The sequence below is a fragment of the Mesoplodon bidens genome, assembly GCF_964165515.1.
Source record: "Mesoplodon bidens genome assembly, contig: HAP1_SCAFFOLD_172, whole genome shotgun sequence".
NCBI classification, from domain to species: Eukaryota; Metazoa; Chordata; class Mammalia; order Artiodactyla; family Ziphiidae; genus Mesoplodon; species Mesoplodon bidens.
Genome location: NW_027671505.1, coordinates 775,338 through 802,855, shown reverse-complemented (window position 1 = coordinate 802,855; position 27,518 = coordinate 775,338). Strand labels below are relative to the sequence as shown.

Here is a 27,518-nt window from a genome sequence, read left to right as displayed (position 1 = left end):
GGACACAATCTTTATGGTAGAAGCAGCACCAACGAGGAGTCAGGAAATCTGAGTTCCTATCCTGTCTGGGCCACTGACTCTCTTGGGTCACTCTGCCTCTCTGTAATGGTACCTCGGTGGGCAGCCACGGGTTCCCCAACAGTAAAACCAATGGGTTGGACCGCTGCAGTGATTCTTACCCTTGGTTGTATGTTCGGAGTTCCCTGGGGAGCTTCAAAACAAACAAACAAACAAAAAAACATTGATAGCCTGACCCCAATCCCAGAGATTCTGATGACATTTAAGTGGGGTAAGCCCTCCAGCACTGGGAGTTTTAAAAATCTCACCCAATAATTCTACTGTGCAGCAGCCAAGTTGGAAAACCACTGGGCTAGGAGGTCTGGGGGGCCTCTTTCAGCCCCAGTAGGCCATAACTTTACAGTGGAAGACAGTAGTTCTCAAACATTCACATGCATAAGGATGACCTGGGAAGCCTATTTAAAAACTAACATTTCTCACCATATGATAGCCCTTATACATGGACTCTAAAGTACGATGCAAATGAACATATCTGCAAAACAGAAACAGACTCCCAGACATAAAAGAGAGGCTTGGGGTTTTCAGTGGGGTTGGGGGCAGGGAAGGATTGGGAGTTTGGGATTAGCAGATACAAACTACAGGGTGGATAAACAGCAGGGTCCTACTGTAGAGCACAGAGAGCTATAGTCAGTATCCTGTGATCAACCATAATGGAAAAGAATAGGAAAAAGACTATACATGAAATATACAAAGAATACACATGAAACTGAATCAGAAATTAACAGAAGAATTTAACAGAAGAGAAAGGAACACAACATTGTAAATCAACTATACGTCAATCAAAAAGAAGGGGGGAAAGGAAAAAAAATAGAAGCCAAGGTTGTGTTCCCTTTGTGGGGAGGGAGCACGCAGAAGAGGGGCTGGCAGGGTTCTATTCCTTGCTCTGGGTGGCAGCTACAAGGCTGCTCACTTTCTTGTTACTCATTAAGCTATATATTTATGGTTTGTGCACTTTCATGAATGTGTGTTATATTTCACAAGAAAAACAGTTTCTAAAACTGTAAAAAAATATAAATATAAAACGTTAGCCTCCTTGAAAAGAGAAAATGGGTGAGAAAATTCTCCATATCCTGGAAATGACAGTACCAATGGGACTCTGACAGGTAGCACTCTTTCTAAGTTCCTGCCAGCACTGTGCTATATACGCTGGGGGCACAGAGAACAGCAATCCCCATAGGATGCCTGCCCTTAGCAAGTACACGGTCCACTTCCAGGATTTTATCCCCAGGACATCATTCAGCAGAAGCGCCAAGATGATGGAGATTTGTAACAACAACAAGACTGGAAACCACCCAGATATTTACAAAGGCAGGAGGGTTTTCTCAACCTTTTGAGTAGAAAGACTATCCAGCCTAACCACACGTATACACTGGCAGGGTCAGCCTGTTCCCTATGGACGTGGTGGTTGGTTTAGGGGGAGGCTGGTGAGCCTGCCCCAAGGGGGTGGGGGCTTGGAGGCTCAACAAAGGGGTGTGTGATGCGATGGTGACGGGTCACAAAGGGCTTGCGGTATAAATAGGGTCGGGTCAAGAGACTCTGGCAGAATCCTGCAGGGAGGTGACGAGGTGCTTTCGTTCCCTCTCTTTCTCTCTCTCCGAGACTCAATTTGTGGCTGGTGGCTCTGTCTTGAACGAAGAGAGCCATGAGCAGTGAGAGTTTACCTCATTACACGGCCAATAGCTACAGTTCAGTGGGGGTGTCGAGGACCTCCATGGGGGTCCTGCAACGACAACTGTACGAGGGAGGAGAGTATGACATATTCAAGTACGCTCCCATGTTTGAGAGCGTCTTTATCCAGGTCAGCAAGGAAGGAGAACTGATTGACCTAGACAACCGCGTCCGAACGGTGACTGTGGGCGTCGCATCCACCAGCCCCCTCTTCCCACTACCTGACGTCATGCTGCTGGCCCGACCAAGGAAAGTCTGTGCCGGGATCACCAAGGGGAGAGGTTGCAAGCCCGTGAAGACCCTAGAGCTCACCAAGCTGCTCCCCTTGAAGTTTGTCAAGATCTCCATCCACAACCGGGAGAAACAGCAGCTGTGCCTGAATCTTGCTACCGGCCGGACTTTCTATCTGCAGCTGTGCCCCTCTTCCGACGCACAAGAAGACCTCTTTTCCTACTGGGAAAAGCTTGTCTATATCCTGAGACCACCGGTAGACAGTTACAGCAGTACCCCGATGTTCCAAACTGGAGATGCAGCGACTACAGAGGATGCCAAAATCCTAGTGGTAAGCACCGACAGGGACTCAAGAACACGGGGCAGGGCGCTTCGGGAGAGCAGGGCAAAGCTGGTCCTTCATAGCCTTTGGTGCTCTCTGAGACTCGCCTGGGAAATACCTTCTACCGTTGAAAAGGGTCAGGGACAAACGAGCTATCACTACGGGAGTCACCACACTGGAGAGGTTCTGAGTGCTTCTCCACCTTGTCCCACGAGGTCGAATTTCAGAGAGACCTTAGGTATCATCTCGGCTGCACTGGTCTCATCACCAGGGCTGTAATCCCTTCTACAGCATCCTGACGGTCTGGTCTCTTCCTGAACACTTACCCCAGCCCAGGTAGTCTCAGCAGGTGGGGAACATCATTCACAGTTAGGAAGTCCTTCCTTCATTGTGTCTCCCCGGGAGTCCGACACGCTGACTCAAATCAGCCCAAACCGTGGAGTCACTAAAATGTACAAGGTGTGCATCCCTTGACCCAGGAACCCCACTTCTAGGAATCTGTCCTGCAGAGAGAGAAGCACAAGGGTATAAAGTTAAAGTGTATATCATCATGGAGAATTGTATCAGTGCTCTCCCTGACCCTGGGACTGTTCAAGTAAAGTGGAGTGGCCGTTTGACAGGGGTGCAGTAGATGGGGTCTTGCATCCAATGGGAGCTTAGACTGGGTGATTTCAAAGGTTATTCTAAGTATAAGGCCTTGAGTTGCTCAGCTCCAGGATGAGCGAGGAGCGGACAGTTCTGAGCTCACTTTCTGTCATGTCTATCTTACCTGTCTCTCCTCCCCTTGGCTCAGACCACAGAGCTCCACAGAGAAAGGGATCAGGATGAGGTTGGGCTTCACAAGTTTCGTGACGTGACTGGAGCCACGTCTTGTGCTTATGTAGGGGGAGAGGGAATCCATCATGTCCCCCGTGGGTCACCTGCAGCCCTGAAAGGCACCGAAGGATCGGCGGCAGGGATGACCGTGGGCCTGGCGGGAGCTACCATCGAGGATCCAGGAGAAAGCGGATCCGTCCAGGCAACTGCAGGTGCTGCCAGCCTATCCCTGCAGGACACGAACCTGGTCTCGGCGGATGTTGCCACCACATCCTCGACGGGGGCAGATGGTCCAGAGAGCAGCATGAGCATGGTGTTGCCAGCTGCAGTCACAACCAGCAAGCCTGCTGCTGGAAGAGCTGAAGGGAAGGTCGCAGCCCCCATGGTCTCCACCTTGCAGAGCGAAGGCTACACGTCTGAACGGGATGGAAGCCAGAATGTCTCCCACCCCAGGGATGAAGCCTGGAAGGAAAAAAAGGAAAGAAGGACACGTCTTCATCGAGGAAAAGTTCCCATCACCGCAGGGCAGATGAAGGTCACCACAGGACACGAGGGGACAAGACCCAGAAAGCATCCTCCCACTGGTCCTCATGCGGCCATGAAAACCCCAAAGTTGACAAAGGAGGGGAGGACAGCACGCAGACGGAGGAAGAGCCAGCCCGCCACCAGTTCGGGGACTCTAGATAAGACCGCCAGTGAGATCCGCTCCGTCTTTAGGTGCTTCAGTCATTCCCCATTCAGCCACAAGGTTCACACATGACCACTGGGAGGTAGACAAAGCCCCGGTTGGCTTGGATCCTTCCCTAGAGAGGCAATTCCTACTTTCTCTAATAAAGGAAACCATACAACTCCAAAAGAAATGCGATCTTGTGTTTTCTATGTCCCCTCGCCTGGTAGTGACTTGACAGTGACTTCTGTGGTGCGAATTGTGCTTTGGCCTGAGACCCCAGAATCAAAATTTTGTTGTACAAGATAGGTATTAAGTATCATTAAGCCATTCACTAGGGCTGGAAATAGATGCACTCTACAGAAATTTTCATTGCGAGGTTGCGAATCTTTTGAAATAAGATTTAATATGTAAATAGTTTGGGGAGAAGACAAGCTGGGGGAAGTGACTGTGTGATGTGTATACTTGCGTTGCTGAATTAATTACTTAACTCATCAAGTATTTATTGGCTGTCCGTGCTGTGCCTAGCACGAGGCTATGTTATTGAACAACCATCCTTTTCTCAGCAAAGCACTTTGCTTTGGTTATGGGCACTCTGTAGAAGGCAAGGAAATAAGCACAGAAAAAGGTTTTCGTCGCTTGCTCGAAGGTCACACGTGCATAGCCACTGCCAGAAAGAGAAGCCTGTTTTCCCAGCAAGGCTTCTCCAGGGCACTTAGGGTGGAGGGAGGACAAGTCTGCAGCCGGGGCTGAGCTTCAGGCCATAGCTGGGGTCAGAGGTTCACCTTATGAAAACAGAAACTCTCTCTGGCTTGTAAGGAAATCAAACCATTGGGAGTTATTTTACTTTGTGAAGGATAAAACAGAACACGGGGGGATCAGGGTTGTCATTGGCTCAACAAAGGGACACAATCTTTATGGTAGAAGCAGCACCAACGAGGAGTCAGGAAATCTGAGTTCCTATCCTGTCTGGGCCACTGACTCTCTTGGGTCACTCTGCCTCTCTGTAATGGTACCTCGGTGGGCAGCCACGGGTTCCCCAACAGTAAAACCAATGGATTGGACCGCTGCAGTGATTCTTACCCTTGGTTGTATGTTCGGAGTTCCCTGGGGAGCTTCAAAACAAACAAACAAACAAAAAAACATTGATAGCCTGACCCCAATCCCGGAGATTCTGATGACATTTAAGTGGGGTAAGCCCTCCAGCACTGGGAGTTTTAAAAATCTCACCCAACAATTCTACTGTGCAGCAGCCAAGTTGGAAATCCACTGGGCTAGGAGGTCTGTGGGGCCTCTTTCAGCCCCAGTATGCCATAACTTTACAGTGGAAGACAGTAGTTCTCAAACATTCACATGCATAAGGATGACCTGGGAAGCCTATTTAAAAAATAACATTTCTCACCATATGATAGCCCTTATACATGGACTCTAAAGTACGATGCAAATGAACATATCTGCAAAACAGAAACAGACTCCCAGACATAGAAGAGAGACTTGGGGTTTTCAGTGGGGTTGGGGGCAGGGAAGGATTGGGAGTTTGGGATTAGCAGATACAAACTACAGGGTGGATAAACAGCAGGGTCCTACTGTAGAGCACAGAGAGCTATAGTCAGTATCCTGTGATCAACCATAATGGAAAAGAATAGGAAAAAGACTATACATGAAATATACAAAGAATACACATGAAACTGAATCAGAAATTAACAGAAGAAATTAACAGAAGAGAAAGGAACACAACATTGTAAATCAACTATACGTCAATAAAAAAGAAGGGGGGAAAGGAAAAAAATAGAAGCCAAGGTTGGGTTCCCTTTGTGGGGAGGGAGCACGCAGAAGAGGGGCTGGCAGGGTTCTATTCCTTGTTCTGGGTGGCAGCTACAAGGCTGCTCACTTTCTTGTTACTCATTAAGCTATATATTTATGGTTTGTGCACTTTCATGAATGTGTGTTATATTTCACAAGAAAAACAGTTTCTAAAACTGTAAAAAAATATAAATATAAAACGTTAGCCTCCTTGAAAAGAGAAAATGGGTGAGAAAATTCTCCATATCCTGGAAATGACAGTACCAATGGGACTCTGACAGGTAGCACTCTTTCTAAGTTCCAGCCAGCACTGTGCTATATACGCTGGGGGCACAGAGAAGAGCAAACCCCATAGGATGCCTGCCCTTAGCAAGTACATGGTCCACTTCCAGGATTTTATCCCCAGGACATCATTCAGCAGAAGCGCCAAGATGATGGAGATTTGTAACAACAACAAGACTGGAAACCACCCAGATATTTACAAAGGCAGGAGGGTTTTCTCAACCTTTTGAGTAGAAAGACTATCCAGCCTACCAACACCTATACCCTGGCAGGGTCAGCCTGTTCCCTATGGACGTGGTGGTTGGTTTAGGGGGAGGCTGGTGAGCCTGCCCCAAGGGGGTGGGGGCTTGGAGGATCACCAAAGGGGTGTGTAATGCGATGGTGATGGGTCACAAAGGGCTTGCGGTATAAATAGGGTCGGGTCAAGTGACTCTGGCAGAGTCCTGCAGGGAGGTGATGAGGTGCTTTCGTTCCCTCTCTCTCTCTCTCTCCGAGACTCAATTTGTGGCTGGTGGCTCTGTCGTGAACGAAGAGAGCCATGAGCAGTGAGAGTTTACCTCATTACACGGCCAATAGCTACTGTTCAGTGGGGGTGTCGAGGACCTCCATGGGGGTCCTGCAACGACAACTGTACGAGGGAGGAGAGTATGACATTTTCAAGTACGCTCCCATGTTTGAGAGCGACTTTATCCAGGTCAGCAAGGAAGGAGAACTGATTGACCTAGACAATCGTGTCCGAACGGTGACTGTGGGCGTCGCATCCACCAGCCCCCTCTTCCCACTACCTGACGTCATGCTGCTGGCCCGACCAAGGAAAGTCTGTGCCGGGATCACCAAGCCGAGAGGTTGCAAGCCCATGAAGACCCTAGAGCTCACCAAGCTGCTCCCCTTGAAGTTTGTCAAGATCTCCATCCACAACCGGGAGAAACAGCAGCTGTGCCTGAATCTTGCTACCGGCCGGACTTTCTATCTGCAGCTGTGCCCCTCTTCCGACGCACAAGAAGACCTCTTTTCCTACTGGGAAAAGATTGTCTATATCCTGAGACCACCGGTAGACAGTTACAGCAGTACCCTGATGCTCCAAACTGGAGATGCAGCGACTACAGAGGATGCCAAAATCCTAGTGGTAAGTACCGACAGGGACTCAAGAACACTTGGCAGGGCGCTTCGGGAGAGCAAGGCAAAGCTGGTCCTTCATAGCCTTTGGTGCTCTCTGAGACTCGCCTGGGAAATACCTTCTACCGTTGAAAAGGGTCAGGGACAAACGAGCTATCACTACGGGAGTCACCACACGGGAGAGGTTCCGAGTGCTTCTCCACCTTGTCCCACGAGGCCGAGTTTCAGAGAGACCTTAGGTATCATCTCGGCTGCACTGGTCTAATCACCAGGGCTGTAATCCCTTCTACAGCATCCTGACTGTCTGGTCTCTTCCTGAACACTTACCCCAGCCCAGGTAGTCTCAGCAGGTGGGGAACATCATTCACAGTTAGGAAGTCCTTCCTTCATTGTGTCTCCCCGGGACTCCGACACGCTGACTCAAATCAGCCCAACCCGTGGAGTCACCAAAATGTACAAGGTGTGCATCCCTTGACCCAGGAACCCCACTTCTAGGAATCTGTCCTGCAGAGAGAGAAGCACAAGGGTATAAAGTTAAAGTGTATATCATCATGGAGAATTGTATCAGTGCTCTCCCTGACCCTGGGACTGTTCAAGTAAAGTGGAGTGGCCGTTTGACAGGGGTGCAGTAGATGGGGTCTTGCATCCAATGGGAGCTTAGACTGGGTGATTTCCAAGGTTATTCTAAGTATAAGGCCTTGAGTTGCTCAGCTCCAGGATGAGAGAGGAGCGGACAGTTCTGAGCTCACTTTCTGTCATCTCTATCTTACCTGTCTCTCCTCCCCTTGGCTCAGACCACAGAGCTCCACAGAGAAAGGGATCAGGATGAGTTTGGGCTTCACAAGCTTCGTGACGTGACTGGAGCCACGTCTTATGCTTATGTAGGGGGAGAGGGAATCCATCATGCCCCCCGTGGGTCACCTGCAGCCCTGAAAGGTGCCGAAGGATCGGCGGCAGGGATGACCGTGGGCCTGGCGGGAGCCACCATCGAGGATCCAGGAGAAAGCGGATCCGTCCAGGCCACTGCAGGTGCTGCCAGCCTATCCCTGCAGGACACGAACCTGGTCTCGGCGGGTGTTGCCAGCATATCCTCGACGGGGGCAGATGGTCCAGAGAGCAGCATGAGCATGGTGTTGCCAGCTGCAGTCACAACCAGCAAGCCTGCTGCTGGAAGAGCTGAAGGGAAGGTCGCAGCCCCCATGGTCTCCACCTTGCAGAGCGAAGGCTACACGTCTGAACGGGATGGAAGCCAGAAGGTCTCCCACCCCAGGGATGAAGCCTGGAAGGAAAAAAAGGAAAGAAGGACACGTCTTCATCGAGGAAAAGTTCCCATCACCACAGGACAGGTGAAGGTCACCACAGGACACGAGGGGCAAGACCCAGAAAGCATCCTCCCACTGGTCCTCATGCGGCCATGAAAACCCCAAAGTTGACAAAGGAGGGGAGGACAGCTCGCAGACGGAGGAAGAGCCAGCCCGCCACCAGTTCGGGGACTCTAAGTAAGACCGCCAGTGAGATCCTCTCCGTCTTTAGGCGCTTCAGTCATTCCCCATTCAGCACCAAGGCTCACACATGACCACTGGGAGGTAGACAAAGCCCCGGTTGGCTTGGATCCTTCCCTAGAGTGGCAATTCCTAAGTTCTCTAATAAAGGAAACCATACAACTCCAAAAGAAATGCTATCTTGTGTTTTCTATGTCCCCTCGCCTGGTAGTGACTTGACAGTGACTTCTTTGGTGCAAATTGTGCTTTGGCCTGAGACCCCAGAATCAAAATTTTGTTGTACAAGATAGGTATTAAGTATCATTAAGCCATTCACTAGGGCTGGAAATAGATGCACTCTACAGAAATTTTCATTGCGAGGTTGCGAATCTTTTGAAATAAGATTTAATATGTAAATAGTTTGGGGAGAAGACAAGCTGGGGGAAGTGACTGTGTGATGTGTATACTTGCGTTGCTGAATTAATTACTTAACTCATCAAGTATTTATTGGCTGTCCGTTCTGTGCCTAGCACGAGGCTATGTTATTGAACAACCATCCTTTTCTCAGCAAAGCACTTTGCTTTGGTTATGGGCACTCTGTAGAAGGCAAGGAAATAAGCACAGAAAAAGGTTTTCGTCCCTTGCTAGAAGGTCACACGTGCATAGCCACTGCCAGAAAGAGAAGCCTGTTTTCCCAGCAAGGCTTCTCCAGGGCACTTAGGGTGGAGGGAGGACAAGTCTGCAGCCGGGGCTGAGCTTCAGGCCATAGCTGGGGTCAGAGGTTCACCTTATGAAAACAGAAACTCTCTCTGGCTTGTAAGGAAATCAAACCATTGGGAGTTATTTTACTTTGTGTAGGATAAAACAGAACACGGGGGGATCAGGGTTGTCATTGGCTCAACAAAGGGACACAATCTTTATGGTAGAAGCAGCACCAACGAGGAGTCAGGAAATCAGAGTTCCTATCCTGTCTGGGCCACTGACTCTCTTGGGTCACTCTGCCTCTCTGTAATGGTACGTCGGTGGGCAGCCACGGGGACCCCAACTGTAAAACCAATGGATTGGACAGCTGCAGTGATTCTTACACTTGGTTGTATGTTGGGAGTTCCCTGGGGAGCTTCAAAACAAACAAACAAACAAACAAAAAAACATTCATAGCCTGACCCCAATCCCAGAGATTCTGATGACATTTAAGTGGGGTAAGCCCTCCAGCACTGGGAGTTTTAAAAATCTCACCCAATAATTCTACTGTGCAGCAGCCAAGTTGGAAAACCACTGGGCTAGGTGGTCTGGGGGGCCTCTTTCAGCCCCAGTATGCCATAACTTTACAGTGGAAGACAGTAGTTCTCAAACATTCACATGCATAAGGATGACCTGGGAAGCCTATTTAAAAAATAACATTTCTCACCATATGATAGCCCTTATACATGGACTCTAAAGTACGATGCAAATGAACATATCTGCAAAACAGAAACAGACTCCCAGACATAGAAGAGAGACTTGGGGTTTTCAGTGGGGTTGGGGGCAGGGAAGGATTGGGAGTTTGGGATTAGCAGATACAAACTACAGGGTGCATAAACAGCAGGGTCCTACTGTAGAGCACAGAGAGCTATAGTCAGTATCCTGTGATCAACCATAATGGAAAAGAATAGGAAAAAGACTATACATGAAATATACAAAGAATACACATGAAACTGAATCAGAAATTAACAGAAGAAATTAACAGAAGAGAAAGGAACACAACATTGTAAATCAACTATACGTCAATAAAAAAGAAGGGGGGAAAGGAAAAAAATAGAAGCCAAGGTTGGGTTCCCTTTGTGGGGAGGGAGCACGCAGAAGAGGGGCTGGCAGGGTTCTATTCCTTGTTCTGGGTGGCAGCTACAAGGCTGCTCACTTTCTTGTTACTCATTAAGGTATATATTTATGGTTTGTGCACTTTCATGAATGTGTGTTATATTTCACAAGAAAAACAGTTTCTAAAACTGTAAAAAAATATAAATATAAAACGTTAGCCTCCTTGAAAAGAGAAAATGGGTGAGAAAATTCTCCATATCCTGGAAATGACAGTACCAATGGGACTCTGACAGGTAGCACTCTTTCTAAGTTCCAGCCAGCACTGTGCTATATACGCTGGGGGCACAGAGAAGAGCAAACCCCATAGGATGCCTGCCCTTAGCAAGTACATGGTCCACTTCCAGGATTTTATCCCCAGGACATCATTCAGCAGAAGCGCCAAGATGATGGAGATTTGTAACAACAACAAGACTGGAAACCACCCAGATATTTACAAAGGCAGGAGGGTTTTCTCAACCTTTTGAGTAGAAAGACTATCCAGCCTACCCACACCTATACCCTGGCAGGTTCAGCCTGTTCCCTATGGACGTGGTGGTTGGTTTAGGGGGAGGCTGGTGAGCCTGCCCCAAGGGGGTGGGGGCTTGGAGGCTCACCAAAGGGGTGTGTAATGCGATGGTGATGGGTCACAAAGGGCTTGCGGTATAAATAGGGTCGGGTCAAGTGACTCTGGCAGAGTCCTGCAGGGAGGTAATGAGGTGCTTTCGTTCCCTCTCTCTCTCTCTCTCCGAGACTCAATTTGTGGCTGGTGGCTCTGTCGTGAACGAAGAGAGCCATGAGCAGTGAGAGTTTACCTCATTACACGGCCAATAGCTACTGTTCAGTGGGGGTGTCGAGGACCTCCATGGGGGTCCTGCAACGACAACTGTACGAGGGAGGAGAGTATGACATTTTCAAGTACGCTCCCATGTTTGAGAGCGACTTTATCCAGGTCAGCAAGGAAGGAGAACTGATTGACCTAGACAATCGTGTCCGAACGGTGACTGTGGGCGTCGCATCCACCAGCCCCCTCTTCCCACTACCTGACGTCATGCTGCTGGCCCGACCAAGGAAAGTCTGTGCCGGGATCACCAAGCCGAGAGGTTGCAAGCCCATGAAGACCCTAGAGCTCACCAAGCTGCTCCCCTTGAAGTTTGTCAAGATCTCCATCCACAACCGGGAGAAACAGCAGCTGTGCCTGAATCTTGCTACCGGCCGGACTTTCTATCTGCAGCTGTGCCCCTCTTCCGACGCACAAGAAGACCTCTTTTCCTACTGGGAAAAGATTGTCTATATCCTGAGACCACCGGTAGACAGTTACAGCAGTACCCTGATGCTCCAAACTGGAGATGCAGCGACTACAGAGGATGCCAAAATCCTAGTGGTAAGTACCGACAGGGACTCAAGAACACTTGGCAGGGCGCTTCGGGAGAGCAAGGCAAAGCTGGTCCTTCATAGCCTTTGGTGCTCTCTGAGACTCGCCTGGGAAATACCTTCTACCGTTGAAAAGGGTCAGGGACAAACGAGCTATCACTACGGGAGTCACCACACGGGAGAGGTTCCGAGTGCTTCTCCACCTTGTCCCACGAGGCCGAGTTTCAGAGAGACCTTAGGTATCATCTCGGCTGCACTGGTCTAATCACCAGGGCTGTAATCCCTTCTACAGCATCCTGACTGTCTGGTCTCTTCCTGAACACTTACCCCAGCCCAGGTAGTCTCAGCAGGTGGGGAACATCATTCACAGTTAGGAAGTCCTTCCTTCATTGTGTCTCCCCGGGACTCCGACACGCTGACTCAAATCAGCCCAACCCGTGGAGTCACCAAAATGTACAAGGTGTGCATCCCTTGACCCAGGAACCCCACTTCTAGGAATCTGTCCTGCAGAGAGAGAAGCACAAGGGTATAAAGTTAAAGTGTATATCATCATGGAGAATTGTATCAGTGCTCTCCCTGACCCTGGGACTGTTCAAGTAAAGTGGAGTGGCCGTTTGACAGGGGTGCAGTAGATGGGGTCTTGCATCCAATGGGAGCTTAGACTGGGTGATTTCCAAGGTTATTCTAAGTATAAGGCCTTGAGTTGCTCAGCTCCAGGATGAGAGAGGAGCGGACAGTTCTGAGCTCACTTTCTGTCATCTCTATCTTACCTGTCTCTCCTCCCCTTGGCTCAGACCACAGAGCTCCACAGAGAAAGGGATCAGGATGAGTTTGGGCTTCACAAGCTTCGTGACGTGACTGGAGCCACGTCTTATGCTTATGTAGGGGGAGAGGGAATCCATCATGCCCCCCGTGGGTCACCTGCAGCCCTGAAAGGTGCCGAAGGATCGGCGGCAGGGATGACCGTGGGCCTGGCGGGAGCCACCATCGAGGATCCAGGAGAAAGCGGATCCGTCCAGGCCACTGCAGGTGCTGCCAGCCTATCCCTGCAGGACACGAACCTGGTCTCGGCGGGTGTTGCCAGCATATCCTCGACGGGGGCAGATGGTCCAGAGAGCAGCATGAGCATGGTGTTGCCAGCTGCAGTCACAACCAGCAAGCCTGCTGCTGGAAGAGCTGAAGGGAAGGTCGCAGCCCCCATGGTCTCCACCTTGCAGAGCGAAGGCTACACGTCTGAACGGGATGGAAGCCAGAAGGTCTCCCACCCCAGGGATGAAGCCTGGAAGGAAAAAAAGGAAAGAAGGACACGTCTTCATCGAGGAAAAGTTCCCATCACCACAGGACAGGTGAAGGTCACCACAGGACACGAGGGGCAAGACCCAGAAAGCATCCTCCCACTGGTCCTCATGCGGCCATGAAAACCCCAAAGTTGACAAAGGAGGGGAGGACAGCTCGCAGACGGAGGAAGAGCCAGCCCGCCACCAGTTCGGGGACTCTAAGTAAGACCGCCAGTGAGATCCTCTCCGTCTTTAGGCGCTTCAGTCATTCCCCATTCAGCACCAAGGCTCACACATGACCACTGGGAGGTAGACAAAGCCCCGGTTGGCTTGGATCCTTCCCTAGAGTGGCAATTCCTACTTTCTCTAATAAAGGAAACCATACAACTCCAAAAGAAATGCTATCTTGTGTTTTCTATGTCCCCTCGCCTGGTAGTGACTTGACAGTGACTTCTTTGGTGCGAATTGTGCTTTGGCCTGAGACCCGAGAATCAAAATTTTGTTGTACAAGATAGGTATTAAGTATCATTAAGCCATTCACTAGGGCTGGAAATAGATGCACTCTACAGAAATTTTCATTGCGAGGTTGCGAATCTTTTGAAATAAGATTTAATATGTAAATAGTTTGGGGAGAAGACAAGCTGGGGGAAGTGACTGTGTGATGTGTATACTTGCGTTGCTGAATTAATTACTTAACTCATCAAGTATTTATTGGCTGTCCGTTCTATGCCTAGCACGAGGCTATGTTATTGAACAACCATCCTTTTCTCAGCAAAGCACTTTGCTTTGGTTATGGGCACTCTGTAGAAGGCAAGGAAATAAGCACAGAAAAAGGTTTTCGTCCCTTGCTAGAAGGTCACACGTGCATAGCCACTGCCAGAAAGAGAAGCCTGTTTTCCCAGCAAGGCTTCTCCAGGGCACTTAGGGTGGAGGGAGGACAAGTCTGCAGCCGGGGCTGAGCTTCAGGCCATAGCTGGGGTCAGAGGTTCACCTTATGAAAACAGAAACTCTCTCTGGCTTGTAAGGAAATCAAACCATTGGGAGTTATTTTACTTTGTGTAGGATAAAACAGAACACGGGGGGATCAGGGTTGTCATTGGCTCAACAAAGGGACACAATCTTTATGGTAGAAGCAGCACCAACGAGGAGTCAGGAAATCAGAGTTCCTATCCTGTCTGGGCCACTGACTCTCTTGGGTCACTCTGCCTCTCTGTAATGGTACGTCGGTGGGCAGCCACGGGGACCCCAACTGTAAAACCAATGGATTGGACAGCTGCAGTGATTCTTACACTTGGTTGTATGTTGGGAGTTCCCTGGGGAGCTTCAAAACAAACAAACAAACAAACAAAAAAACATTGATAGCCTGACCCCAATCCCAGAGATTCTGATGACATTTAAGTGGGGTAAGCCCTCCAGCACTGGGAGTTTTAAAAATCTCACCCAATAATTCTACTGTGCAGCAGCCAAGTTGGAAAACCACTGGGCTAGGTGGTCTGGGGGGCCTCTTTCAGCCCCAGTATGCCATAACTTTACAGTGGAAGACAGTAGTTCTCAAACATTCACATGCATAAGGATGACCTGGGAAGCCTATTTAAAAAATAACATTTCTCACCATATGATAGCCCTTATACATGGACTCTAAAGTACGATGCAAATGAACATATCTGCAAAACAGAAACAGACTCCCAGACATAGAAGAGAGACTTGGGGTTTTCAGTGGGGTTGGGGGCAGGGAAGGATTGGGAGTTTGGGATTAGCAGATACAAACTACAGGGTGGATAAACAGCAGGGTCCTACTGTAGAGCAGAGAGAGCTATAGTCAGTATCCTGTGATCAACCATAATGGAAAAGAATAGGAAAAAGACTATACATGAAATATACAAAGAATACACATGAAACTGAATGAGAAATTAATAGAAGAAATGAACACAACAGAAATGAACACAACATTGTAAATCAACTATACGTCAATAAAAAAGAAGGGGGGAAAGGAAAACAATAGAATCCAAGGTTGGGTTCCCTTTGTGGGGAGGGAGCACGCAGAAGAGGGGCTGGCAGGGTTCTATTCCTTGCTCTGGGTGGCAGCTACAAGGCTGCTCACTTTCTTGTTACTCATTAGCTATATATTTATGGTTTGTGCACTTTCATGAATGTGTGTTATATTTCACAAGAAAAACAGTTTCTAAAACTGTAAAAAAATATAAATATAAAACGTTAGCCTCCTTGAAAAGAGAAAATGGGTGAGAAAATTCTCCATATCCTGGAAATGACAGTACCAATGGGACTCTGACAGGTAGCACTCTTTCTAAGTTCCTGCCAGCACTGGGCTGTATACGCTGGGGGCACAGAGAACAGCAATCCCCATAGGATGCCTGCCCTTAGCAAGTACATGGTCCACTTCCAGGATTTTATCCCCAGGACATCATTCAGCAGAAGCGCCAAGACGATGGAGATTTGTAACAACAACAAGACTGGAAACCACCCAGATATTTACAAAAGCAGGAGGGTTTTCTCAACCTTTTGAGTAGAAAGACTATCCAGCCTACCCACACCTATACCCTGGCAGGGTCAGCCTGTTCCCTATGGACGTGGTGGTTGGTTTAGGGGGAGGCTGGTGAGCCTGCCCCAAGGGGGTGGGGGCTTGGAGGCTCAACAAAGGGGTGTGTGATGCGATGGTGACGGGTCACAAAGGGCTTGCGGTATAAATAGGGTCGGGTCAAGAGACTCTGGCAGAGTCCTGCAGGGAGGTGACGAGGTGCTTTCGTTCCCTCTCTCTCTCTCCGAGACTCAATTTGTGGCTGGTGGCTCTGTCTTGAACGAAGAGAGCCATGAGCAGTGAGAGTTTACCTCATTACACGGCCAATAGCTACAGTTCAGTGGGGGTGTCAAGGACCTTCATGGGGGTCCTGCAACGACAACTGTACGAGGGAGGAGAGTATGACATTTTCAAGTACGCTCCCATGTTTGAGAGCGACTTTATCCAGGTCAGCAAGGAAGGAGAACTGATTGACCTAGACAACCGCGTCCGAACGGTGACTGTGGGCGTCGCATCCACCAGCCCCCTCTTCCCACTACCTGACGTCATGCTGCTGGCCCGACCAAGGAAAGTCTGTGCCGGGATCACCAAGGGGAGAGGTTGCAAGCCCGTGAAGACCCTAGAGCTCACCAAGCTGCTCCCCTTGAAGTTTGTCAAGATCTCCATCCACAACCGGGAGAAACAGCAGCTGTGCCTGAATCTTGCTACCGGCCGGACTTTCTATCTGCAGCTGTGCCCCTCTTCCGACGCACAAGAAGACCTCTTTTCCTACTGGGAAAAGCTTGTCTATATCCTGAGACCACCGGTAGACAGTTACAGCAGTACCCCGATGTTCCAAACTGGAGATGCAGCGACTACAGAGGATGCCAAAATCCTAGTGGTAAGCACCGACAGGGACTCAAGAACACGGGGCAGGGCGCTTCGGGAGAGCAGGGCAAAGCTGGTCCTTCATAGCCTTTGGTGCTCTCTGAGACTCGCCTGGGAAATACCTTCTACCTTTGAAAAGGGTCAGGGACAAACGAGCTATCACTACGGGAGTCACCACACTGGAGAGGTTCTGAGTGCTTCTCCACCTTGTCCCACGAGGCCGAATTTCAGACAGACCTTAGGTATCATCTCGGCTGCACTGGTCTCATCACCAGGGCTGTAATCCCTTCTACAGCATCCTGACTCTCTGGTCTCTTCCTGAACACTTACCCCAGCCCAGGTAGTCTCAGCAGGTGGGGAACATCATTCACAGTTAGGAAGTCCTTCCTTCATTGTGTCTCCCCGGGACTCCGACACGCTGACTCAAATCAGCCCAACCCGTGGAGTCACCAAAATGTACAAGGTGTGCATCCCTTGACCCAGGAACCCCACTTCTAGGAATCTGTCCTGCAGAGAGAGAAGCACAAGGGTATAAAGTTAAAGTGTATATCATCATGGAGAATTGTATCAGTGCTCTCCCTGACCCTGGGACTGTTCAAGTAAAGTGGAGTGGCCGTTTGACAGGGGTGCAGTAGATGGGGTCTTGCATCCAATGGGAGCTTAGACTGGGTGATTTCCAAGGTTATTCTAAGTATAAGGCCTTGAGTTGCTCAACTCCAGGATGAGAGAGGAGCGGACAGTTCTGAGCTCACTTTCTGTCATCTCTATCTTACCTGTCTCTCCTCCCCTTGGCTCAGACCACAGAGCTCCACAGAGAAAGGGATCAGGATGAGTTTGGGCTTCACAAGCTTCGTGACGTGACTGGAGCCACGTCTTGTGCTTATGTAGGGGGAGAGGGAATCCATCATGCCCCCCGTGGGTCACCTGCAGCCCTGAAAGGTGCCGAAGGATCGGCGGCAGGGATGACCTTGGGCCTGGCGGGAGCCACCATCGAGGATCCAGGAGAAAGCGGATCCGTCCAGGCCACTGCAGGTGCTGCCAGCCTATCCCTGCAGGACACGAACCTGGTCTCGGCGGGTGTTGCCAGCATATCCTCGACGGGGGCAGATGGTCCAGAGAGCAGCATGAGCATGGTGTTGCCAGCTGCAGTCACAACCAGCAAGCCTGCTGCTGGAAGAGCTGAAGGGAAGGTCGCAGCCCCCATTGTCTCCAACTTGCAGAGCGAAGGCTACACGTCTGAACGGGATGGAAGCCAGAAGGTCTCCCACCCCAGGGATGAAGCCTGGAAGGAAGAAAAGGAAAGAAGGACACGTCTTCATCGAGGAAAAGTTCCCATCACCGCAGGACAGGTGAAGGTCACCACAGGACACGAGGGGCAAGACCCAGAAAGCATCCTCCCACTGGTCCTCATACGGCCATGAAAACCCCAAAGTTGACAAAGCAGGGGAGGACAGCTCGCAGACGGAGGAAGAGCCAGCCCGCCACCAGTTCGGGGACTCTAAGTAAGACCGCCAGTGAGATCCTCTCCGTCTTTAGGCACTTCAGTCATTCCCCATTCAGCACCAAGGCTCACACATGACCACTGGGAGGTAGACAAAGCCCCGGTTGGCTTGGATCCTTCCCTAGAGTGGCAATTCCTACTTTCTCTAATAAAGGAAACCATACAACTCCAAAAGAAATGCTATCTTGTGTTTTCTATGTCCCCTCGCCTGGTAGTGACTTGACAGTGACTTCTGTGGTGCGAATTGTGCTTTGGCCTGAGACCCCAGAATCAAAATTTTGTTGTACAAGATAGGTATTAAGTATCATTAAGCCATTCACTAGGGCTGGAAATAGATGCACTCTACAGAAATTTTCATTGCGAGGTTGCGAAACTTTTGAAATAAGATTTAATATGTAAATAGTTTGGGGAGAAGACAAGCTGGGGGAAGTGACTGTGTGATGTGTATACTTGCGTTGCTGAATTAATTACTTAACTCATCAAGTATTTATTGGCTGTCCGTTCTGTGCCTAGCACGAGGCTATGTTATTGAACAACCATCCTTTTCTCAGCAAAGCACTTTGGTTTGGTTATGGGCACTCTGTAGAAGGCAAGGAAATAAGCACAAAAAAAGGTTTTCGTCGCTTGCTCGAAGGTCACACGTGCATAGCCACTGCCAGAAAGAGAAGCCTGTTTTCCCAGCAAGGCTTCTCCAGGGCACTTAGGGTGGAGGGAGGACAAGTCTGCAGACGGGGCTGAGCTTCAGGCCATAGCTGGGGTCAGAGGTTCACCTTATGAAAACAGAAACTCTCTCTGGCTTGTAAGGAAATCAAACCATTGGGAGTTATTTTACTTTGTGTAGGATAAAACAGAACACGGGGGGATCAGGGTTGTCATTGGCTCAACAAAGGGACACAATCTTTATGGTAGAAGCAGCACCAACGAGGAGTCAGGAAATCTGAGTTCCTATCCTGTCTGGGCCACTGACTCTCTTGGGTCACTCTGCCTCTCTGTAATGGTACCTCGGTGGGCAGCCACGGGGTCCCCAACTGTAAAACCAATGGGTTGGACCGCTGCAGTGATTCTTACCATTGGTTGTATGTTGGGAGTTCCCTGGGGAGCTTCAAAACAAACAAACAAACAAACAAAGATCATTGATAGCCTGACCCCAATCCCAGAGATTCTGATGACATTTAAGTGGGGTAAGCCCTCCAGCACTGGGAGTTTTAAAAATCTCACCCAATAATTCTACTGTGCAGCAGCCAAGTTGGAAAACCACTGGGCTAGGAGGTCTGGGGGGCCTCTTTCAGCCCCAGTATGCCATAACTTTACAGTGGAAGACAGTAGTTCTCAAACATTCACATGCATGAGGATGACCTGGGAAGCCTATTTAAAAAATAACATTTCTCACCATATGATAGCCCTTATACATGGACTCTAAAGTACGATGCAAATGAACATATCTGCAAAACAGAAACAGACTCCCAGACATAGAAGAGAGACTTGGGGTTTTCAGTGGGTTTGGGGGCAGTGAAGGATTGGGAGTTTGGGATTAGCAGATACAAACTACAGGGTGGATAAACAGCAGGGTCCTACTGTAGAGCACAGAGAGCTATAGTCAGTATCCTGTGATCAACCATAATGGAAAAGAATAGGAAAAAGACTATACATGAAATATACAAAGAATACACATGAAACTGAATCAGAAATTAACAGAAGAAATTAACAGAAGAGAAAGGAACACAACATTGTAAATCAACTATACGTCAATAAAAAAGAAGGGGGGAAAGGAAGAAAATAGAAGCCAAGGTTGGGTTCCCTTTGTGGGGAGGGAGCACGCAGAAGAGGGCCTGGCAGGGTTCTATTCCTTGCTCTGGGTGGCAGCTACAAGGCTGCTCACTTTCTTGTTACTCATTAAGCTATATATTTATGGTTTGTGCACTTTCATGAATGTGTGTTATATTTCACAAGAAAAACAGTTTCTAAAACTGTAAAAAAATATAAATATAAAACGTTAGCCTCCTTGAAAAGAGAAAATGGGTGAGAAAATTCTCCATATCCTAGAAATGACAGTACCAATGGGACTCTGACAGGTAGCACTCTTTCTAAGTTCCTGCCAGCACTGTGCTATATACGCTGGGGGCACAGAGAACAGCAATCCCTATAGGATGCCTGCCCTTAGCAAGTACACGGTCCACTTCCAGGATTTTATCCCCAGGACATCATTCAGCAGAAGCGCCAAGATGATGGAGATTTGTAACAACAACAAGACTGGAAACCACCCAGATATTTACCAAAGCAAGAGGGTTTCCTCAGCCTTTTGAGTAGAAAGACTATCCAGCCTACCCACACCTATACCCTGGCAGGTTCAGCCTGTTCCCTATGGACGTGGTGGTTGGTTTAGGGGGAGGCTGGTGAGCCTGCCCCAAGGGGGTGGGGGCTTGGAGGCTCAACAAAGGGGTGTGTGATGCGATGGTGACGGGTCACAAAGGGCTTGCGGTATAAATAGGGTCGGGTCAAGAGACTCTGGCAGAGTCCTGCAGGGAGGTGACGAGGTGCTTTCGTTCCCTCTCTCTCTCTCTCTCCGAGACTCAATTTGTGGCTGGTGGCTCTGTCATGAACGAAGAGAGCCATGAGCAGTGAGAGTTTACCTCATTACATGGCCAATAGGTACTGTTCAGTGGGGGTGTTGAGGACCTCCATGGGGGTCCTGCAACGACAACTGTACGAGGGAGGAGAGTATGACATTTTCAAGTACGCTCCCATGTTTGAGAGCGACTTTATCCAGGTCAGCAAGGAAGGAGAACTGATTGACCTAGACAACCGCGTCCGAACGGTGACTGTGGGCGTCGCATCCACCAGCCCCCTCTTCCCACTACCTGACGTCATGCTGCTGGCCCGACCAAGGAAAGTCTGTGCCGGGATCACCAAGGGGAGAGGTTGCAAGCCCGTGAAGACCCTAGAGCTCACCAAGCTGCTCCCCTTGAAGTTTGTCAAGATCTCCATCCACAACCGGGAGAAACAGCAGCTGTGCCTGAATCTTGCTACCGGCCGGACTTTCTATCTGCAGCTGTGCCCTCTTCCGACACACAAGAAGACCTCTTTTCCTACTGGGAAAAGCTTGTCTACATCCTGAGACCACCGGTAGACAGTTACAGCAGTACCCCGATGTTCCAAACTGGAGATGCAGCGACTACAGAGGATGCCAAAATCCTAGTGGTAAGCACCGACAGGGACTCAAGAACACGGGGCAGGGCGCATCGGGAGAGCAGGGCAAAGCTGGTCCTTCATAGCCTTTGGTGCTCTCTGAGACTCGCCTGGGAAATACCTTCTACCGTTGAAAAGGGTCAGGGACAAACGAGCTATCACTACGGGAGTCACCACACTGGAGAGGTTCTGAGTGCTTCTCCACCTTGTCCCACGAGGCCGAATTTCAGACAGACCTTAGGTATCATCTCGGCTGCACTGGTCTCATCACCAGGGCTGTAATCCCTTCTACAGCATCCTGACTCTCTGGTCTCTTCCTGAACACTTACCCCAGCCCAGGTAGTCTCAGCAGGTGGGGAACATCATTCACAGTTAGGAAGTCCTTCCTTCATTGTGTCTCCCCGGGAGTCCGACACGCTGACTCAAATCAGCCCAACCCGTGGAGTCACCAAAATGTACAAGGTGTGCATCCCTTGACTCAGGAACCCCACTTCTAGGTATCTGTCCTGCAGAGAGAGAAGCACAAGGGTATAAAGTTAAAGTGTATATCATCATGGAGAATTGTATCAGTGCTCTCCCTGACCCTGGGACTGTTCAAGTAAAGTGGAGTGGCCGTTTGACAGGGGTGCAGTAGATGGGGTCTTGCATCCAATGGGAGCTTAGACTGGGTGATTTCAAAGGTTATTCTAAGTATAAGGCCTTGAGTTGCTCAGCTCCAGGATGAGAGAATTGTGGACAGTTCTGAGCTCACTTTCTGTCATCTCTATCTTACCCGTCTCTCCTCCCCTTGGCTCAGACCACAGAGCTCCACAGAGAAAGGGATCAGGATGAGGTTGGACTTCACAAGCTTCGTGACGTGACTGGAGCCACGTCTTGTGCTTATGTGGGGGGAGAGGGAATCCATCATGCCCCCCGTGGGTCACCTGCAGCCCTGAAAGGCGCCGAAGGATCGGCGGCAGGGATGACCGTGGGCCTGGCGGGAGCCACCATCGAGGATCCAGGAGAAAGTGGATCCGTCCAGGCCACTGCAGGTGCTGCCAGCCTATCCCTGCAGGACACAAACCTGGTCTCGGCGGGTGTTGCCAGCATATCCTCGACGGGGGCAGATGGTCCAGAGAGCAGCATGAGCATGGTGTTGCCAGCTGCAGTCACAACCAGCAAGCCTGCTGCTGGAAGAGCTGAAGGGAAGGTCGCAGCCCCCATGGTCTCCACCTTGCAGAGCGCAGGCTACACGTCTGAACGGGATGGAAGCCAGAATGTCTCCCACCCCAGGGATGAAGCCTGGAAGGAAAAAATGGAAAGAAGGACACGTCTTCATCGAGGAAAAGTTCCCATCACCTCAGGACAGGTGAAGGTCACCACAGGACACGAGGGGACAAGACCCAGAAAGCATCCTCCCACTGGTCCTCATGCGGCCATGAAAACCCCAAAGTTGACAAAGGAGGGGAAGACAGCTCGCAGACGGAGGAAGAGCGAGCCCGCCACCAGTTCGGGGACTCTAAGTAAGACCGCCAGTGAGATCCTCTCCGTCTTTAGGCGCTTCAGTCATTCCCCATTCAGCAACAAGGCTCACACATGACCACTGGGAAGTAGACAAAGCCCCGGTTGGCTTGGATCCTTCCCTAGTGAGGCAATTCCTACTTTCTCTAATAAAGGAAACCATACAACTCCAAAAGAAATGCTATCTTGTGTTTTCTATGTCCCCTCGCCTGGTAGTGACTTGACAGTGACTTCTGTGGTGCGAATTGTGCTTTGGCCTGAGACCCCAGAATCAAAATTTTGTTGTACAAGATAGGTATTAAGTATCATTAAGCCATTCACTAGGGCTGGAAGTAGATGCACTCTACAGAAATTTTCATTGCGAGGTTGCGAATCTTTTGAAATAAGATTTAATATGTAAATAGCTTGTGGAGAAGACAAGCTGGGGGAAGTGACTGTGTGATGTGTATACTTGCGTTGCTGAATTAATTACTTAACTCATCAAGTATTTATTGGCTGTCCGTTCTGTGCCTAGCACGAGGCTATGTTATTGAACAACCATCCTTTTCTCAGCAAAGCACTTTGGTTTGGTTATGGGCACTCTGTAGAAGGCAAGGATATAAGCACAGAAAAAGGTTTTCGTCGCTTGCTCGAAGGTCACACGTGCATAGCCACTGCCAGAAAGAGAAGCCTGTTTTCCCAGCAAGGCTTCTCCAGGGCACTTAGGGTGGAGGGAGGACAAGTCTGCGGCCGGGGCTGAGCTTCAGGCCATAGCTGGGGTCAGAGGTTCACCTTATGAAAACAGAAACTCTCTCTGGCTTGTAAGGAAATCAAACCATTGGGAGTTATTTTACTTTGTGTAGGATAAAACAGAACACGGGGGGATCAGGGTTGTCATTGGCTCAACAAAGGGACACAATCTTTATGGTAGATGCAGCACCAACGAGGAGTCAGGAAATCTGAGTTCCTATCCTGTCTGGGCCACTGACTCTCTTGGGTCACTCTGCCTCTCTGTAATGGTACCTCGGTGGGCAGCCACGGGGTCCCCAACTGTAAAACCAATGGATTGGACCGCTGCAGTGATTCTTACCCTTGGTTGTATGTTGGGAGTTCCCTGGGGAGCTTCAAAACAAACAAACAAACAAACAAAAAACATTGATAGCCTGACCCCAATCCCAGAGATTCTGATGACATTTAAGTGGGGTAAGCCCTCCAGCACAGGGAGTTTTAAAAATCTCACCCAATAATTCTACTGTGCAGCAGCCAAGTTGGAAAACCACTGGGCTAGGTGGTCTGGGTGGCCTCTTTCAGCCCCAGTATGCCATAACTTTACAGTGGAAGACAGTAGTTCTCAAACATTCACATGCATGAGGATGACCTGGGAAGCCTATTTAAAAAATAACATTTCTCACCATATGATAGCCCTTATACATGGACTCTAAAGTACGATGCAAATGAACATATCTGCAAAACAGAAACAGACTCCCAGACATAGAAGAGAGACTTGGGGTTTTCAGTGGGTTTGGGGGCAGTGAAGGATTGGGAGTTTGGGATTAGCAGATACAAACTACAGGGTGGATAAACAGCAGGGTCCTACTGTAGAGCAGAGAGAGCTATAGTCAGTATCCTGTGATCAACCATAATGGAAAAGAATAGGAAAAAGACTATACATGAAATATACAAAGAATACACATGAAACTGAATCAGAAATTAACAGAAGAAATTAACAGAAGAGAAAGGAACACAACATTGTAAATCAACTATACGTCAATAAAAAAGAAGGGGGGAAAGGAAGAAAATAGAAGCCAAGGTTGGGTTCCCTTTGTGGGGAGGGAGCACGCAGAAGAGGGCCTGGCAGGGTTCTATTCCTTGCTCTGGGTGGCAGCTACAAGGCTGCTCACTTTCTTGTTACTCATTAAGCTATATATTTATGGTTTGTGCACTTTCATGAATGTGTGTTATATTTCACAAGAAAAACAGTTTCTAAAACTGTAAAAAAATATAAATATAAAACGTTAGCCTCCTTGAAAAGAGAAAATGGGTGAGAAAATTCTCCATATCCTAGAAATGACAGTACCAATGGGACTCTGACAGGTAGCACTCTTTCTAAGTTCCTGCCAGCACTGTGCTATATACGCTGGGGGCACAGAGAACAGCAATCCCTATAGGATGCCTGCCCTTAGCAAGTACACGGTCCACTTCCAGGATTTTATCCCCAGGACATCATTCAGCAGAAGCGCCAAGATGATGGAGATTTGTAACAACAACAAGACTGGAAACCACCCAGATATTTACCAAAGCAAGAGGGTTTCCTCAGCCTTTTGAGTAGAAAGACTATCCAGCCTACCCACACCTATACCCTGGCAGGTTCAGCCTGTTCCCTATGGACGTGGTGGTTGGTTTAGGGGGAGGCTGGTGAGCCTGCCCCAAGGGGGTGGGGGCTTGGAGGCTCAACAAAGGGGTGTGTGATGCGATGGTGACGGGTCACAAAGGGCTTGCGGTATAAATAGGGTCGGGTCAAGAGACTCTGGCAGAGTCCTGCAGGGAGGTGACGAGGTGCTTTCGTTCCCTCTCTCTCTCTCTCTCCGAGACTCAATTTGTGGCTGGTGGCTCTGTCATGAACGAAGAGAGCCATGAGCAGTGAGAGTTTACCTCATTACATGGCCAATAGGTACTGTTCAGTGGGGGTGTTGAGGACCTCCATGGGGGTCCTGCAACGACAACTGTACGAGGGAGGAGAGTATGACATTTTCAAGTACGCTCCCATGTTTGAGAGCGACTTTATCCAGGTCAGCAAGGAAGGAGAACTGATTGACCTAGACAACCGCGTCCGAACGGTGACTGTGGGCGTCGCATCCACCAGCCCCCTCTTCCCACTACCTGACGTCATGCTGCTGGCCCGACCAAGGAAAGTCTGTGCCGGGATCACCAAGGGGAGAGGTTGCAAGCCCGTGAAGACCCTAGAGCTCACCAAGCTGCTCCCCTTGAAGTTTGTCAAGATCTCCATCCACAACCGGGAGAAACAGCAGCTGTGCCTGAATCTTGCTACCGGCCGGACTTTCTATCTGCAGCTGTGCCCCTCTTCCGACACACAAGAAGACCTCTTTTCCTACTGGGAAAAGCTTGTCTACATCCTGAGACCACCGGTAGACAGTTACAGCAGTACCCCGATGTTCCAAACTGGAGATGCAGCGACTACAGAGGATGCCAAAATCCTAGTGGTAAGCACCGACAGGGACTCAAGAACACGGGGCAGGGCGCATCGGGAGAGCAGGGCAAAGCTGGTCCTTCATAGCCTTTGGTGCTCTCTGAGACTCGCCTGGGAAATACCTTCTACCGTTGAAAAGGGTCAGGGACAAACGAGCTATCACTACGGGAGTCACCACACTGGAGAGGTTCTGAGTGCTTCTCCACCTTGTCCCACGAGGCCGAATTTCAGACAGACCTTAGGTATCATCTCGGCTGCACTGGTCTCATCACCAGGGCTGTAATCCCTTCTACAGCATCCTGACTCTCTGGTCTCTTCCTGAACACTTACCCCAGCCCAGGTAGTCTCAGCAGGTGGGGAACATCATTCACAGTTAGGAAGTCCTTCCTTCATTGTGTCTCCCCGGGAGTCCGACACGCTGACTCAAATCAGCCCAACCCGTGGAGTCACCAAAATGTACAAGGTGTGCATCCCTTGACTCAGGAACCCCACTTCTAGGTATCTGTCCTGCAGAGAGAGAAGCACAAGGGTATAAAGTTAAAGTGTATATCATCATGGAGAATTGTATCAGTGCTCTCCCTGACCCTGGGACTGTTCAAGTAAAGTGGAGTGGCCGTTTGACAGGGGTGCAGTAGATGGGGTCTTGCATCCAATGGGAGCTTAGACTGGGTGATTTCAAAGGTTATTCTAAGTATAAGGCCTTGAGTTGCTCAGCTCCAGGATGAGAGAATTGTGGACAGTTCTGAGCTCACTTTCTGTCATCTCTATCTTACCCGTCTCTCCTCCCCTTGGCTCAGACCACAGAGCTCCACAGAGAAAGGGATCAGGATGAGGTTGGACTTCACAAGCTTCGTGACGTGACTGGAGCCACGTCTTGTGCTTATGTGGGGGGAGAGGGAATCCATCATGCCCCCCGTGGGTCACCTGCAGCCCTGAAAGGCGCCGAAGGATCGGCGGCAGGGATGACCGTGGGCCTGGCGGGAGCCACCATCGAGGATCCAGGAGAAAGTGGATCCGTCCAGGCCACTGCAGGTGCTGCCAGCCTATCCCTGCAGGACACAAACCTGGTCTCGGCGGGTGTTGCCAGCATATCCTCGACGGGGGCAGATGGTCCAGAGAGCAGCATGAGCATGGTGTTGCCAGCTGCAGTCACAACCAGCAAGCCTGCTGCTGGAAGAGCTGAAGGGAAGGTCGCAGCCCCCATGGTCTCCACCTTGCAGAGCGCAGGCTACACGTCTGAACGGGATGGAAGCCAGAATGTCTCCCACCCCAGGGATGAAGCCTGGAAGGAAAAAATGGAAAGAAGGACACGTCTTCATCGAGGAAAAGTTCCCATCACCTCAGGACAGGTGAAGGTCACCACAGGACACGAGGGGACAAGACCCAGAAAGCATCCTCCCACTGGTCCTCATGCGGCCATGAAAACCCCAAAGTTGACAAAGGAGGGGAAGACAGCTCGCAGACGGAGGAAGAGCGAGCCCGCCACCAGTTCGGGGACTCTAAGTAAGACCGCCAGTGAGATCCTCTCCGTCTTTAGGCGCTTCAGTCATTCCCCATTCAGCAACAAGGCTCACACATGACCACTGGGAAGTAGACAAAGCCCCGGTTGGCTTGGATCCTTCCCTAGTGAGGCAATTCCTACTTTCTCTAATAAAGGAAACCATACAACTCCAAAAGAAATGCTATCTTGTGTTTTCTATGTCCCCTCGCCTGGTAGTGACTTGACAGTGACTTCTGTGGTGCGAATTGTGCTTTGGCCTGAGACCCCAGAATCAAAATTTTGTTGTACAAGA

General features: G+C 49.7%; 1 protein-coding gene across 1 annotated transcript in view; it reads left to right on the top strand.

Moving 5' to 3' along the window:
• Window positions 1-2,749: 2,749 nt before the first annotated feature.
• LOC308611284 (uncharacterized protein) overlaps window positions 2,750-27,518 on the top strand; it is a gene marked incomplete at both ends in the record, with an annotated part of 64,578 nt that continues 39,809 nt past the window's right edge. Inside the window, one exon of the mRNA XM_081260127.1 lies at window positions 2,750-2,758. Within this exon, the coding sequence (XP_081116253.1) occupies window positions 2,750-2,758 (9 nt within the window). The remainder of the gene's footprint in view (window positions 2,759-27,518) is intronic.